The 17314-nt window shown below is 41.0% G+C and overlaps 1 protein-coding gene across 2 annotated transcripts in view; it reads right to left on the reverse strand.

Moving 5' to 3' along the window:
- Nucleotides 1–17314, reverse strand: part of LOC139468005 (cholesterol transporter ABCA5-like) — a 58104-nt gene that overhangs the window by 21888 nt on the left and 18902 nt on the right. For both annotated transcript variants that reach the window (XM_071249653.1, XM_071249654.1), the window contains exons 7-19: nucleotides 15944–16091; nucleotides 15582–15774; nucleotides 14849–14907; nucleotides 13932–14065; nucleotides 11066–11218; nucleotides 10562–10681; nucleotides 8630–8768; nucleotides 7586–7676; nucleotides 6591–6730; nucleotides 5637–5750; nucleotides 4887–5297; nucleotides 3450–3580; nucleotides 615–872 (exon numbers count right to left, since the gene is read on the reverse strand). In XM_071249653.1, the coding sequence (XP_071105754.1) occupies nucleotides 615–872; nucleotides 3450–3580; nucleotides 4887–5297; nucleotides 5637–5750; nucleotides 6591–6730; nucleotides 7586–7676; nucleotides 8630–8768; nucleotides 10562–10681; nucleotides 11066–11218; nucleotides 13932–14065; nucleotides 14849–14907; nucleotides 15582–15774; nucleotides 15944–16091 (2091 nt within the window). The remainder of the gene's footprint in view (nucleotides 1–614; nucleotides 873–3449; nucleotides 3581–4886; nucleotides 5298–5636; nucleotides 5751–6590; nucleotides 6731–7585; nucleotides 7677–8629; nucleotides 8769–10561; nucleotides 10682–11065; nucleotides 11219–13931; nucleotides 14066–14848; nucleotides 14908–15581; nucleotides 15775–15943; nucleotides 16092–17314) is intronic.

Genomic DNA, 17314 nt, shown 5'->3' on the forward strand with positions numbered 1-17314 from the left:
AATTAGATCTTAGTTCTCGCTACCGCTAAACAAAGATCTGATGACATCCCATTAGGGGTCACGTCAGAACGACCTTTCATCCGTCCAATCAGAGCGTCGCTTACCAGATCATGAAAGTGAACGTCGGAATGTAATTTCTAATCATGCAGCCTCGATAACTTTAAAACGGGGTATTTTGAACGATAGTTATGGGCTTAACGACTGAATCTATACAATCTAGACCATATATTAGCCATTCGAGAATGTTCTTTTGTTCAGGTTTCAAATTTTTGAGCGAGAATTTGTCAAAATATTTTTCGAAGCGTAGTCGCCAATTTGAAATTAGTGCCATAAACCACGAGAAAGCTGCCTTCTGATTGGTTAATGTCGACTTCTTGTCAGTAATTCCATTGGTCGGTCAGAGTTTGCGAAAGGTCGGTCTGACGTGACCCGTAATGGGATGTCCTCAGATCTTTGTTTCGCGGCAGCGAGAACTAAGATCTGATTTTAATGAGACTGAAATTGAATAAATGAATTATTAGTTGAAATGGATCAAAGACGTGTATATACATACGTCTTTGAATGGATCAATAGAAAATGGGGTATTGATCAACATAGAGTAAATGAACACATACCTGTCTCTCTACAACCAGGAACATAGCAAACCCAGGAGACAGAACTGCAAATGCCAGGGCCACAACCAGGGTTGCCGAGAACGCTGATCCACTGTATGTAAGTTGAGTCGAGATGGACGGCCACGGGAGGCTGCTCCCCGAGATGTTGGAGCCTCCAGTTACTAAACTGTACAGGGTGTTGGACATGATGTTGATGATGGTGGGGAGGGAGTGGAGTGCGGTTGTGTTGTACAACGCTGTGTAGTTGATGTCATTGTTCTGAAATGGTGAGAGAGGTGATGGGCACAGAGCTCCAGATAAGCTTTGGGTGTTGTGGGTATTTTACCCATGCATTTAAAAATCATTGGGTATCAGTAATTCTATCTGGGTATTCAAATTTCTGGTACCCACTAGTTTTTACACATGTGGGTATTTAAGTTAAATATTTACAAACATTATTCATCTAGTCCCTGCAAACTGGTTTCGTGTGGGTTCGAGAGCTTTATAGGACAAAAAAATACCACAATACTTCCACAAGAAAGTGTGATGGCAAATGATCATGATGTAACTGTCATCTTGGAGTTTGGCAAGGTTGACGGAATGCCCGTTTATAATAACCTATAAGTTGCTGATTTGCTAATTGAATATGTAGGGTTACTTCACAATATTTTGATGATAAGCACACGTTTTATTTTTGTAGCATATCTGTAATGTTCGTTGCGTATTTGATACGCTTGGATTTTATTTTACTGCATATTTCTGCATTTCTGATGCGTATTTTACGCAGATACGCAGCTTATCTGGAGCTCTGAGGGCACTTTTGTTTGGGCCTAGCTTTATACTGTCATATACCTGGGTACTTTCAAGTAAACTAATGTACTGTGTTTCTGTAACATCTAGTCTCACAACCTGGTCATGCATTCCATTACTGATATCAATGTTGTTTGAAAAGTCCCAAAGTCCAATGCTCATATTCCTAGATCCCCGATTATCTGGTTAGCAAGGTGGTTTGATCAGAACGCAGATAGATCATCCCATGGGGGCAATGTGACATCAGACCATACACTTTTGTTGCACTTATTTCCAGGAACATGAAAGTGCAGAGTCTAGACTTAGATCACCCTCGTACATTTGAGTAAGCACTGAAACCAGTTTCCAGGGCAACATCCACAGAACACATTTCTGGATCAACAATGCCAATGTAGTAATGTCCCTTTGGTGACTTATAGATGCTCCAACAGTAATGCATTATTTTTCTTTTTATTGGTGTATGGATATGCTGAATGTAAAAATCAGGAAAGTACAAAAACATAAAATTCTCAACTGAGAGGGTTTTTTATATTACTGATGAGTCTGAAAACCCAATTAAGTAATAAAATATAACACTAATTGTTTTCATGCAACTCGACTCAAGATATCAAGTTCACGATGACATGTCTTGTTTAATGGCAAAATAATCGAGAACTCTATGGTTACACTTTAAGTGACAAGTGTTCACACTTCTTTCTGACTATTCACACATTCCTTCTGACTTTATATGTTTGCATAAAGATAAAACTTCAGTCATCTTCAGTGTATGCATGACCAGATCATTTTATACCTGTATCTAATAGGAGTACGGTCAAACGTTTCCCAATCTGACATGTTGTACCTATCTCTTGAGACCTACAGCAGGTACGCTAGGGTCGGGTAATAGGGGGATGGGTACCCGGGTAGTAAATTTGGACTTGTCCCAGCCCTAGTTTTGAGAGCAAAAATCGTAAACCAGCTAATTAAAAAAAGAGGCTGAACTGTCCAAAAGGCAAGCTCTGAATTAATAGGCTCCAGACTAACAGGGTTTCACTGTACAAGAAGTATCTGGGTACATAATGGTACAACATGTGTCGACAAAAAAATATGTGAGAGTGGCTATGTAAAATACTGCTCATTAAATATGTTTACCAATAGGTCTTTATTTCTTTATATACTGTATTTAACGTAATAAGCGCCCAGGGCGCTCTCAAAATAAGAAAAAGGGGGGTTGTTATTAGAATATTATTTTGGCGAAAAAAGAGTTGAAAGATAAATTTCATGGTTTATGCTGACAGCCTGAAATGTTTATGTATGACAGATAAATTTTCCCAGAATATAATTGCCCATAATTAAGGGTGCATATAACACAAGAGTGCGTATTATATGTAAATAAATAAGTCTTGTGTACAATGATTAATCGGAAGGGGTGCTAATTGGGATTGTTTACCAGCCAATATATTAGCAAATGTCACCGTGGGCGCTTAGCACATCGAATACGGTATTGGGGTGTGAAACAATAGCAAACAAAACTATGACTATAGGCTTGCTGTCATATATATGGTACCATCCAAGTACTGTCCATATTGTATTCAGACAATCCAACCACAATGTATTTGTTACTTGAAGTTCATTCTTATCAAGAGGATTGAAAACAAAAGCAGTGTTAAATACCATGGATCTTTGAGATTAATAGCTAAAATATCTGAATACTGGTACAATAAGTTTTACCTGTGATTTTTTCAAATTCAAAACCTAAGTCTGCCATTTGAATTCAATGAAATTTACAGATATCAATTCTACAGTTGAAACCCCCAAATTGAAAACACAACTTTTCAAATTCCAAACCACTGGCTGACATGTGGTTTCAATGAAATTTACAGGTATGAAATCTATGTTTGAAACCTCTAAATTGAAAACACAATTGGTTTATCTCCAAATTGAGCATCCAGTCCCATTTTGCTAACCTCATTTTTATTCAATGTGAAAATAGGTAGAGGGAGGTAGAGGGAATTCAAAGACATTATCTTCACATTTTGAAGTTGGAAGTGAGTGTTGATGACTTACCGATGTCTGATATTGTTGAAGGTTGAAGCCAAGAATGTGGTTTGGGTACAACAACAGGCTTATGTTGAGATTTTTATCAACTTGCCAGGTGTCATTTACTTTTGAGATAAACGTAGTGGAATCAACATCATCTGTTCAGATAAAAAGAAATATTTTATGACACTTCTGCGCAGTGATGACTTACACTGCTTACGTAAGCTAAATTGTGCATCACCAGGTCAGACTTTTCTCGATTGTAAATAAACATGTTTATATTTTTTGTTTTGTATGTTGTTTAACGCCGCACTCAGCAATATTCCAGTTATATGACGACGGTCTTTAAACGGTCTGGACCAGACAATCCAGTGATTGACATCATGAGCATCGATCCACGCAATTGAGATACGATGACATGCATCAACCAAGTCAGCGAGCCTGACTACCCGATCCCGCTAGTCGCCTCTTAAGACATGCACAGTCGCCTTTTACGGCAAGCATAGGTTGCTGAAGACCTATTGAACCCCGGATCTTCACGGGTCTAAACACGTTTATACTGTCACCCGAGCTGACCATACAAACTGAAGTCTTTCAGTGTCATTTACAGATTGCACTGCACAATGATAAAGATAGCCTTCTACAACTATGACAGTGAGTGAGTGAGTGAGTGAGTGAGTGAGTTGGGTTAAACACCCTTTGAACAGTATTCCAGTAAGCCCTTAGTCATGCAGGTCTCAGGTGTTTACCACTTTGGTGAAAGGCACAAGCATGAGCATGGTGGCGACACACCTAGAAACATACTCGGGATGAACTGGGATTGGAAACCACGATCATAGGTTTCTGGCATGCCCATGGGACAGCGGGTTGTGGCGCCTTAGATGACAGTCACCATTTCATGACAAATGTTTATTTAATGGTGTAGACTTTTAAATTATAAGTTTTTTGTGGTCAGCAATGATTATTTACAGGTTGTCATGACAGCTTGGATTAATTCTGTGTGTGCTAAACAGCATAAACTCCCTCATATATCCCAATTGCGTAGATCGATGCTCATGTCAATCACTGGATTGTCTGGCCCAGAATCGATTATTTACAAATTGCCGCCATATAGCTGGAATTTTGCTGAGTGTGGCGTTAAACAACAAAGAAAACATTTTATAAAGTCCCTCACGTACTTAGGGCTTAAAAAAATAAAAGAATTGGTTCTCGGGCAATGACTGATTACCATAACACGAGATGTGCAGTAAAGCAGTGCGCATGTAAAGGGAAGTAATTGCATGCTTAGTTTTCATCGCATTGTCTTGTATTAGGATTTTTATCAAAAAAATTAAAATGGAAATAAAAATAAACCGTGAGGTGGACTTAATGATGATGCACACGTCGCCTGAGAACCAAGACTACTATTTTTAGCCTAGTGGATGGATGAGAAGACAAGATGTGGCGCTGTTTCAGTGTACTTACTTTGAGAGTCAATAGCTGCCAGAGGAGCGGAAGCATACGTGGCAGATGTTGCGAACAGGGAAACTGGCTTCGGATTGGAGCTATCTGCGGCGCTTGGACCGAGGGTGCTGAGGACGCAGCCCACCACCACAAATACAATGGGGAGAACGATTTGGAAGATAACAGCCATTGGATTCCGAATGATAATTAGGAAACGAATCTTCATTAATGCCCAGAATCGCTGAGATGCCAGGTTTTCGACTGTGGGTTTATTGGCCAAGCTTTGAGTAGGGTTCGAGTGATCCTTCATCTCTAAGTTAATTTGACTTTCACCATCGGAAAACACTCGCTGAGTGGATCTGAGACCATTTTCATCATAGGCAGGGTTTTCAATTCCATGTCCAGGAGCAGGATTTTCATCAGTGTCCTCACCTGGATCACAAACATGATAAGTGAATGAGAGAGTTGGATTTAACGCCGCTTTTAACAGTATTCAGGTCATATCACGGCGTGTCAGCTTATTGTGGGAGGAAAGCCCGAAGTGATGCAGGTCTCACACGTTAACCACTTCGGTGAAACCCACAAGCACGGGTATGGTGCTTACAAACCTCAAACACGATAAGAGTGAAATGAGATTCATTGATCAGTCGCCAATATTTCAGATATTAGGCATCCTAAATGAATAACCAACTGGTGCGTGCGTGTTCTATATAACAGTGTTGACAACTGTTATGAAGGAGTGACTTGTGAGGGTCATATATCCATTCGTACCTAGTTTGAGGAATACTTCTTCCAATGTTGTCATTGAAACACCATAGCTCTTTATACCAAGCTTTTCTGCCTGAGTTGTCCCGTTAACTTTCTGCTCCAGGGATGAAAACATATCTGTCGACAACAAAGACATCTGTCAACAACAAAGACATCTATCAACAAAAAAGAAACACATCTGTCAACAACAGTTCAACAAAGCGTGAGCCAGTACTATTGCTGAACGTAGGTTCCAATCCACGATTCACATCGACTATGTCATCCTTAGTCCGTCAGGATCATGCTTGATCCTATGGGTTTCATTAAAGTGGCAGCTGTCTGTGATCTGCATCAGCATGGCTCTCCCATTTAGAGGGTAGCTAGCTCCTATGACATCATGTATTACATGAGGAGGTTTCTCATACCAGTATACTGACCCCTAATGATGTTTAATTTGCCAAGTATACTAGTCACCTTCGATGTGGTTTGTACAAACTCAACCATAACCTGTGCTTCTTGTGAAATCGGTTTTGTTGTTGCCCGTGTGAAACTGATTAGCAATTGTCAAGTCCACTTTTATATAGGAGTGAGTGAGTGAGTGAGTTGGGTGTAACGTCGCTTTCAACGGTATTCCAGTTATATCACGGCGTGTCAGCTTAATGTGGGAGGAAAGCCCGAAGTGATGCAGATCTCACACATTTACCACTTCGGTGAAACCCTCGAGCACGGGTATGGTGCTGACAAACCTAGAAACATAATCGGGGCGAACCCACAATCATAGGTTTCTGGCATGCCCAAGGGATGCAACTCTGCACAGCGAATCTCGGCGCCTATTTGATTGCTGTTTGTTGGTGTCCAAGCTCGGGATTAAGCTTTTTTTCTTTGGGTTAAAAAATCAGACATATAAGGCTGGCCTGCTGTGCTCAAACCAGCATTTATCCAACCCCCTGCCTTCGAACTTTTGACTGTAGGACTCACTTGAGAAAGTGGACACTTCCGAGAGGGGCAAGGTGAAGGCCAACTCCTTGGCATGGGAGCGTTTCATCTCGACACCCTTGACCTGCTCACTGAGCACAGAGCTCACCGTCTCTGCATTACAGTCAGGCTCGACCACCATGCTGGAAAACAGGATATATATCATAAATACACGAAACCTTTCCAAGGTCGGAAACTCCTTGCATCATAGTGCTAATAAGTTTCGGGTACTGGCATGCCTAGAAATCATTTATTTATAATTCCTTGTGTTGATGTATTTATATCATATTTACATTGTAATATATTATAACATTAAAAATGTTCTAACTAAACTAATCTGGACAAACCTGTATTAATATGAACATACGAACACACCAAGTTCGAGGTGAGGTAAAATGGGGTTTAACTTCGCGTCCAAGATTATTGCACTTAGATAGCGACGTGCATATATGTGTGTGTGTTTGTGTGGTTGCCTGTACTAGTCCGGGCTAATGCCGATTTATAGTGCTAGCTCACTGAGATACCATGCCGCAGTTTAACATGAATACCCCACTCAGACACAGTATACCGACTCCGAGCCGACAAGTACTTGTTTTATCACCTTAATGCCAAGCGCCAGACAGGGTAACAACAAGTACCATCTTTTAACGTCTTTTGGTATGACGCGACCTTCCGCTCTCCGGGCGGACGCTCTACCACTAGACCACGGAGGCGCCAAGCTGAAGACTGTTTAAAAGTATACCTCTTGTTGGCACATTTATATTCCAAAGGGCACACCAGTACATCTTAATGATTTTCGTCATCAATCAAAAGTCATCAATAGGTGATAAAAAAATAAATCTTGCCATGGTTTGTGTCCTTATTAATATAATAATTCTAAAATCTTCCAGAGGCACAGCAGTTTTATGGACTGGTTGGTCCACTAGGATCAGGATACCATCAGCATTAGACAAACTGACTGGCTAGCATGTAGTGTTATTGCACCCTTTCTTACTCACTTCAGATGGTAGCCAATTCCAAATCTGTTCTTGAGGAACAGTGAAGACCCTAGGCATCTGAGAGTGCCATGGCTGATGATGGCCTTGCGATCTGTGAGTATAAGAAGACAACATCCATTTTAGCAGCATAGATGAATGGCAATCTCATTAGGTTAATTGTTAAATCAATAGATTTTGCAATCATCAGAAAATCAATGTGGGCTTTGAGTAGGTAAGTTGGGTACTCCAGAAACCTTTGATTGTGGGTTAGAAATCTTGTTCATCCCTATTACGTTGGTAAGTTTGTTAGGACCATACCCATATTTCGTGGATTTCACTAAAATGGTAAATGTCTGAGACCTGTATTACTTCAGGCTTTCTTTCCACATCATACTGACAAGCTGTGATATAAGTGGAATACTGTTCAAAGCAGCATTAAACCCAATTCACTCACTAACTGACTCACTCAATGCAGGAGACAAGTCCAAAGTGATACAGGTCCAGACAAATACTGTGTTGGTTAAACTGATGAATATGGGTATGGTGCAATAATCGGAATCAGGGTGAATCAGGGACCACCTGGTTACTGGACCCTTGCAGCAGTAATCGGAATCAGGGTGAATCAGGGGCCACCTGGTCACTGGACCCTTGCAGCAGTAATCGGAATCAGGGACCACCTGGTCACTGGACCCTTGCAGTAGTAATCGGAATCAGGGACCACCTGGTCACTGGACCCTTGCAGCAGTAATTGGAATCAGGGTGAATCAGGGGCCACCTTGTCACTGGACCCCTGCAGCAATAATCGGAATCAGGGTGAATCAGGGACCACCTGGTCACTGGACCCTTGCAGCAGTAATTGGAATCAGGGTGAATCAGGGGCCACCTGGTCACTGGACCCTTGCAGCACTAATCGGAATCAGGGACCACCTGGTCACTGGACCCTTGCAGATATAATCGGAATCAGGGAGAAACTGTGACCATGTGATCACTTGATCCTTGCAGGACTAGCGGACACAACTCTGCAAGATATGTACATGACCCAGAAAAACATGTTGATTTTCTTACCTGCTAAGATGTCTGCTTCATCCATGAAATGAGTCGTCAACAAGATAATGCGTCCTTTTTTGCTGTTCTGCAGGAGTGACCAAAGATGGCGTCGGGAGAAAGGGTCCATCCCAGCCGTTGGCTCATCCAGGAAGATAATCTGTAAGAGTCACATAAATGTAATTCAGTGACATTATTGTTGTTTTGTTTAGAGGTAATCATACTTGTAACACCAGTATGATGTCGTACAGCCGCATCTGAATGACACCATTGTGACGTACAGTTGTACATGAATACCACCGGTGTGACGTACAGTTGTAAATGAATGACATCGGTGTGACGTACAGTTGTACATGAATACCACCGGTGTGACGTACAGTTGTACATGTATACCACCGGTGTGACGTACAGTTGAACATGAATACCACCGGTGTAAAGTACAGTTGTACATGAATACCACCGGCGTGACGTACAGTTGTAAATGAATGACATCGGTGTGACGTACAGTTGTACATGAATACCACCGGTGTGACGTACAGTTGTACATGTATACCACCGGTGTGACGTACAGTTGTACATGTATACCACCGGTGTGACGTACAGTTGTACATGAATACCACCGGTGTGACGTACAGTTGTACATGAATACCACCGGTGTGACGTACAGTTGTACATGTATACCACCGGTGTGACGTACAGTTGTACATGAATACCACCAGTGTGACATACAGTTGAACATGAATACCACCGGTGTGACGTACAGTTGTACATGAATACCACGGGTGTGATGTACAGTTGTACATGAATACCACCGGTGTGACGTACAGTTGTACATGAATACCACCGGTGTGACGTACAGTTGTACATGTATACCACCGGTATGATGTACAGTTGTACATGAATACCACCGGTGTGACGTACAGTTGTACATGAATACCACCGGTGTGACGTACAGTTGTACATGAATACCATCGGTGTGACGTACAGTTGTACATTAATACCACCGGTGTGATGTACAGTTGTACATGCATACCACCGGTGTGACGTACAGTTGTATATGAATACCACCAGAGTGACGTACAGTTGTACATGCATACCACCGGTGTGACGTACAGTGGTACATGAATACCACCGGTGTGACGTACAGTTGTACATGAATACCACCGGTGTGACATACAATTGTACATGAATACCACCAGCGTGACATACAGTTGTACATACATACCACCGGTGTGACGTACAGTTGTACATGAATACCACCGGTGTGATGTACAGTTGTACACGAATGACACTAGTGCAACATCGTACATATGTGTATGTGAATGACACTGGTGTGATATCGTACAGTTGTATGTGAATAACACAGGTGTGATATCGTACAGTTGTATGTGAATGACACTGGTGTGATATCATACACTGTATGTGAATGACACTGGTGTGATATCGTACAGTTGTAGATGAATGACACTGGTGTGATATTGTACAGTTGTATGTGAATGACAACAGTATGATGTTGTACAACTGTATGTGAATGACAACAGTATGATGTCACACAGTTGTATGTGAATGACAACAGTATGATGTCATACAACTGTATGTGAATGACAACAGTATGATGTCATACAGCTGTATGTGAATGACAACAGTATGATGTCATACAGCTGTATGTGAATGACAACAGTATGATGTCATACAGCTGTATGTGAATGACAACAGTATGATGTCATACAGCTGTATGTGAATTATAACAGTATGATGTTGTACAGCTGTATGTGAATGACAACAGTTTGATGTCATACAGCTGTATGTGAATTATAACAGTATGATGTCGTACAGCTGTATGTGAATGACAACAGTTTGATGTCGTACAGCTGTATGTGAATGACAACAGTATGATGCCGTACAGCTGTATGTGAATGACAACAGTATGATGTGCCCTTGTGCCAAACCTGCCTTTGGGTCTCCAATGAGTGCCATAGCAACAGACAGCTTTCTTTTCTGTCCTCCACTGAGGTTCTTGGCAAATGTGTCAGCCTTCTCGTAAATGTCTGCATCTTTCATAGCCCTTGTCACCTGTAACACATCATTGGTTGGTTTATGAGCACTTGATCAACACAAATATTTAGCACCAGAAATATGAATACATCATGAATATTATGCCATAACAGCTACATCATGTAAATTACACAATAACAGCTACATCATTAATATTATGCCATAACAGCTACATCATGAATATTATGCAATAACAGCTACATCATGAATATTATGCCATAACAGCTACACCATGAATATTATGCCATAACAACTGCATCATGAATATTATGCCATAACAGCTACGCACATCATGCATATTACATCACATCAGTAGTATTACATCTAACTGCAAGATGTGCACAGGTCTACCTATGCCCATCGTATCCATATCACGAAGCCAGTGGCAGGAGCCAAACTTACAGCTTCCTCCTTGCCATCTTCCGCAACGCCCTTGATACCAGCAAACACAATGAGATGCTCCTTAGTGGTGAGGTCATCGTAGAGGATGTTGTGTTGTGGACACACCCCACACATGGCCCGAAGGCGCTCCATGTCGCCACTGTTAGAAACATCCTGGACAGGACAAAACATTGTTCTATCAGTATCATGACGTATTTCTTGAGATTCAAACATACACTCGTTACGTAATGACGTCTAAAATTGAACGACACTATTTTTGAGAGGGTAGAAAGACAGTTTGAGAAAAAAGATATATACTCTTTATTTATTGTTCTGATGTTTGTGAAACATTCATGAAATACCAAACTTAATCCCCCTGTTCATAACTTTGACTTGTCTGACACTGCTGATCAGATTGTATTCAGGGAGTCATTATAATTCAAAAATGGGTAAATATATTTAGAGCTTGTAAATTTTATTAACATTCCTAATAGTCTGTAAATAATGTTGATATCTCATATAAGAAATAAAAGACTCGTGGTCGTTGTTGATCGTTCAATAAAACACTGCAGGAAGAGTGAACCAGGCATTTACGGCCTCGTAGTTTATTCTCCTTGCAGTGTTTACTTGTACAATCACCATGAGTCATTTATTCTTAAACAAATTGAGAATGGAAGCAAGAAATTAAGGTGTGAAATGCCAACGCTAATGGTTGTTAGTTCCACCAAGTTTATCAAAATGGGAGACTGCACAGCGGATTACGGCACCTTACATGACTGGACCACCTGTGCCTCTTGCAAAATGCCAGAATATGAAGCCATTGCTAGTTTATTGTTCAAGTTAGGAGGTTACTTCTATATCAAGGTTATGTCACTAGTCATTTCCATTGATGATGGAATATGTCCTTACATGGCAAGTTTTTATATATAATTAGTAATTTTGCTGCAACAAATTTTGCTGCAACAAATGGCTGCAACATAAGGATTTATCAGCTTTTGATATTACAGTGAACTACGTTTATAACGAACACGCTTTTAACAAACTGATGGATATAACGAACTTGTTTGGCCCGGTCATTTGCTGTACATATGCTGTATATATGCTTATAACAAACTATGGTTATAAGGAACCAAAATGAGTGGTCCCTTTGAGTTTGTTATAACCGTAGTTTACTGTACATTCTTTAATATCATTACCAAATTTGAAAAATATCTTTAGAACATTTTGGATGACAGTTGATCATTGTGCAAGATAATGAACATCTGATAACATATTTGTTTGTTGTTTTATCGCCACAACAAGCAATATTCCAGCTTTATGATGTTGGCCTGTAAACAATCACGTCAGGACAAGACAAACCAATGATTAGTACAACATTGCTTGTTGTGGCGATAAAACCACAAACAAATATGTAACATCCCATGCCATTGGGGTACAATTACATGTAATCAACCAAGTCACCAGGTCTGGCCACTCAGTCACCTCATACAACAAGCAAGGGTTTCTGGGGACTAGGGCTGGGACGAGTCCAAATTTACTACCCGGGTACCCGATCCCCTATTACCCAGCCCTACCCGGGTACCCACTGCAGGTCTCAAGAGTTGGGAACAAAATGTCTGATTGGGAATTGTTTTATCGCAGGCCTGGCCAAAACTATTTAGATTAATGTATCAAACGATCAGTACACTGAAGTTGACTGAAGTTTTATCTTTACTCAAACATATACCGTACCAGTCAAAAGGAAAGTGTGCATCGTCAGAAAGAAATGCGGACATTAGCGACTTGTGGTTTAACCAATGAGCTATAGTGAGGTTTTGTCATCAAACAATATATCACGTGACTAACCATGGGTCCAGGTAGTCCTGTGGGTACCCGGGTCCTACTCAGGACCCACCCGACCCGAGTACCCGAGTTACCCGTCCCAGCCCTACAGTCTACTAAGCCACCTCATACACCAAGCAAGGGTTGCTGGGGACCAAGTCTGGAATCCCCACGTTATTTTCACTCATATTGTTCCTTTTCCCAGACAGTTGTATATTTTGCACATGAAATCATTGCGAGGGAAGGATATTGGTTCAGTACTGTTTCAACAGGTTATATCATCCATCGGGGACACGGGTGGTCCAGTCGCCTAAGCACCGTGATTTGCTGTGCAAAAGTGCATCCCTTGGGCATGCCCGAAACCTATGATTGTGGGTTTGAATCCCGGTTCGCCCCATTTATGTTTCTAGGTTTGTCAGCACCATACCTGTGTTGGTGGGTTTCACCAAAGTGGTAAACGTCTGAGACCTGCATCACTTCGGGCTTTCCTCCCATATTAAGCTGACACGCAGCGATATAACTGGAATACTGTTAAAAGTGGTGTTAAACCCAACTCACTCACTACTTATATTATTGATCATGAAGATGTTGGTCACTTTTGTTATGCCCACAATCATGATTATGGTGCTTACAAACCATAGATCATTATCACGGCAAATCTGGGATTTGATTGGTTGTTGGTTTGTTTTTTAACGCCGCACTCAGCAATATTCCAGCTATATGACAGCAGTCTGTAAATAATCGAGTCTGGACCAGACAATCCAGTGATTGACATCATAAGCATCGATCCACGCATTTGGGATCGATGACATGCTTCAACCAAGTCAGCGAGCCTGACCACCCGATCCCGTTAGTCGCCTTTTACGACAAGCATAGTCACCTTTGACAGCAAGCATGGGTTGCTGAAGACCTACTCTACCCCGGAATCTTCACGGGGCTCCTGGGATTTGAACAGCGGATCCTGGCTAGATGCAACTCTGACCACAGAAGTGCAGTGGTTTAGGAGACTGGTACTCCTTAGTTCGATGTAATCATAACACGAACTGACTCTGACTCGTAAACTAACCATGTCGTAGATTGTAGCAGTGCCACTAGTAGGGGGAGTTAATCCACACAGCATGTTGATGAGAGTTGTCTTCCCTGCACCGTTGTGGCCCAGCAAGGCTGTGATGTGCCCCTCATACATGTCCAGGGAGAGCCCTGAAGAAGATGAACCTCTTGCAGCAGCAGCTTATTTACACGTCATGTTTGCTTGTTTGTTTCTTTGGTTGTTGTTTTGTTTGTTATGCCCACAATCATGATTATGGTGCTTACAAACCATAGATCATTATCCCGGCAAATCTGGGATTTGATTGGTTGTTGGTTTGTTTTTTAACGTCACACTCAGCAATGTTCCAGCTATATGACGGCGGTCTGTAAATAATCAAGTCTGGACCAGACAATCCAGTGACTGACATCATGAGCATTGATCTATGCAAGTGGGATATGATGACATGCATCAACCTCTTGTTGCCTCCTATGTTTGTTTGTTTATTTGTTGTTTAACGCCACTCTAAGCAATATTCCAGCTATATGATGGCGGTCTGGAAATAATGACAAGCATGGGTTGCTGAAGACATATTCTAACCCGGATCTTCATGTGTATTATACATCATGTACATGTGTTGGGAATCCTATGGTTTCAATAATCCTTCCACTGTGGATACAGCCTATTGAAGAGGAGAGGAGAGGTGACGTTCTTTAGTACACATTGTTCTTTCCTTTCATATTACGTCTTTTCATAAGATTCAACTATATATATTGCATACTTTTCACTTTTATTTCCTTTATATTGTTTTACCGGCATCTGTTTGTTCTGTTTTGGGACCTTTATTAGTAACTTTTAATTCTTTATTCGTAACATCTGACTATTATTGCATACTTTTGTCCTTTATTTCAACTTTGTATTTTTGGACTGAATGGCCGTCCATAGATATGGCCTACCTCGGACAGCGTGGACTGTTTCTTCTTTGGATGGAAAATCTTTAGATATGTTGTTGATTCTGAAACGAAAACAATAACGGTCATATGCGTCGGACATGTCCGATTGGGAATCTCAAATGTCCGGTTTAAAATATTGCTTACAGGACATTTAAATTTTTCTGTCCGGACATTTTCAAAAACAAACATCGCTACCTTCAGGGTCAAAATAATTGATGAGCATTATCGCATCCCTTCAGCGAATTCAGGTGAATAAACAGGTTTAACAAACTTGGTCAATAAAAGTATGAAATTTGATACAAAACATCACTAGACATGATGATTTAAACTCTTTAACCTTTGCGCAAAAAAAGTCATGTGCATGTGCATGTGTGGTGAGTGTGTATGTGTGTGTGTGAGTGTGAGCGTGTTTGACTGTGTGTGTGAGTGAGAGTGTGTTTGTGTGCTGTGTTTGTAGTGGTAGTGTTAGCCAACTGAGATACCTGATGTAGAACTGAAGTATGCCTCAGTTTAACATGGATACCTCAGACACAGAACACTGACCAGTCCTTGTCTAATCCACTTAATGCCAAGTGCCAGGCAGGGTAACAACAAGTAGCATCTTGGAATGCCTATGATAAGACGTGCCTGGGAATCGAAACCAGGCAAATGTTACCCACTAGACCACAGAGGAAGTCACACCAATCAATAGCACTGACTGACACATCTATCCCGATCTCTGATGAGTTGTGTTTACCGGACTCCTGCCTTGTCCTTTAGATCTTGGTGCACGGGTTCAATATTAGGATCGCTGCCAGTGAAAGAGCCATTGATGCTTTGATGTTCATTACTGGTAAGGGCAGATAACTCTGAATCCCCACTTCTCTTCTTTTGACAGTAGTAGGATGGCATGAGGAAATACCAGGGGGGGTATCGAGGACCGAATTCACCTGGAACCCACAAATGGTACATACAGAATAAGGGGGAGGTTGGGTGCGTGGGGATTGGTCTTGGGACTGTATCATATTTTACGGACCACACCCACACCTTTATTTCATGAGATATTTTTTTCCAATCTCATTAAAATCAGATCTTAGTTCTCGCTCAGCGGCGACGTACCGGGAATGACATGGTCGAAGTATACGGCTATCACTGCATACAAGATGATGTCAACGACCAGCATGATGATTGGGCCAGATAGTGGAAACTCCCCCTCGGATATGTTGGCGAATGTCATTCCTCCTTTAGCAGTGTCCAGGTAAATACCCTGAAAGGTCAAAGATCATACAGATACCAAGAAACAATAATCACATATGTTGAACAAAAGAAGTTAGGGATCATGAGTATTTGGGGGGACATTGTTATGGAATTGTGTTCTCAGTCTTCACTGCAAAAATATATCCCCAAAAATATTAGTGTTTCCTACAGATGTTTAGAAGGGCAGGTCAAATCTCTCACAAAAAGAGCATCACAAAGAATGAAAAGGGCATCCCTAAAGGCCATTGACAGAAACATGTTTGGTTCCTAATACCCTTCCTGGTTCACGTTCCGAATTACTTACCGTATTTCGACATAATAAGCGCCCAGGAAGCTCTCAAAATTAGAAATAGGGGGCTCTTATAAGAATATTATTTTGGTGAAATACAACAGAGTTGAAAGATCGTAAATTTCGTGGTTAATTTCCCATAATTAAGGATGCATATAACACACGTATTATACACGAATAAATAAGTCTTGTGTACATTGATCAATCGGAAGGGGTGCTAATTGGGATTGTTCTCTAGCCAATATATTAGCAAATATTGCTGGAGGCGCTTATTAGAGCCAGGTGCTTATCACAGTCTTCTTTGCTTTCTTTTCAAAGAAGATGACGACATTTCTTGGCTTACTCGTTACTTACTTGTCCCTTTTCCTCTTGAGACTTTGCTTGGTAGGCATTGTGTCACCAAATACCTTATTATAAATACTGACTTGCTAATTACTACAAAAAACATTTATTGCGGTTTCATAAAGGGAGGTAACTCTGATTGGTGACTTTGTTAAAACGTCGGAAGATTCGGGGCAGGATTGCTGCAACTTCAACAATGGCAGGGCGCCAGATTAAAAAAAGGGCCGGGCACGACAGAAAAAAGGCAGGGTGCAAGAAAAGGCAATGCCCTATTAAAACGCACCTGAGAAAACACTAAATATTCATGATCCCTAACTATGTTTGTTCAGTATATAACAAAAAATGAGTATAAAACGAGTCATCAGTTGGTAAGTATCTATTTATCTGATCCAAGTTGGTTTGTGTAACAAAAAACATTATGATTAGTAAACAGTTAGCAACATCTCAACCTGATTTTTATCATGTTTTAGGTCACACATTTTTTATTTTAATATTCACTGGCCCGCCGCCCCTACTGAAAGCAGCCGGTCCAAGATATAAATTAAACATCATAACACATTTTTTATATTATGTCTCCCGCTACTAATATAAACTCTCTTATA

Source organism: Haliotis cracherodii, unplaced genomic scaffold, assembly GCF_022045235.1.
Source record: "Haliotis cracherodii isolate W230 unplaced genomic scaffold, xgHalCrac1.p SCAF_2, whole genome shotgun sequence".
Lineage (NCBI taxonomy): Eukaryota > Metazoa > Mollusca > Gastropoda > Lepetellida > Haliotidae > Haliotis > Haliotis cracherodii.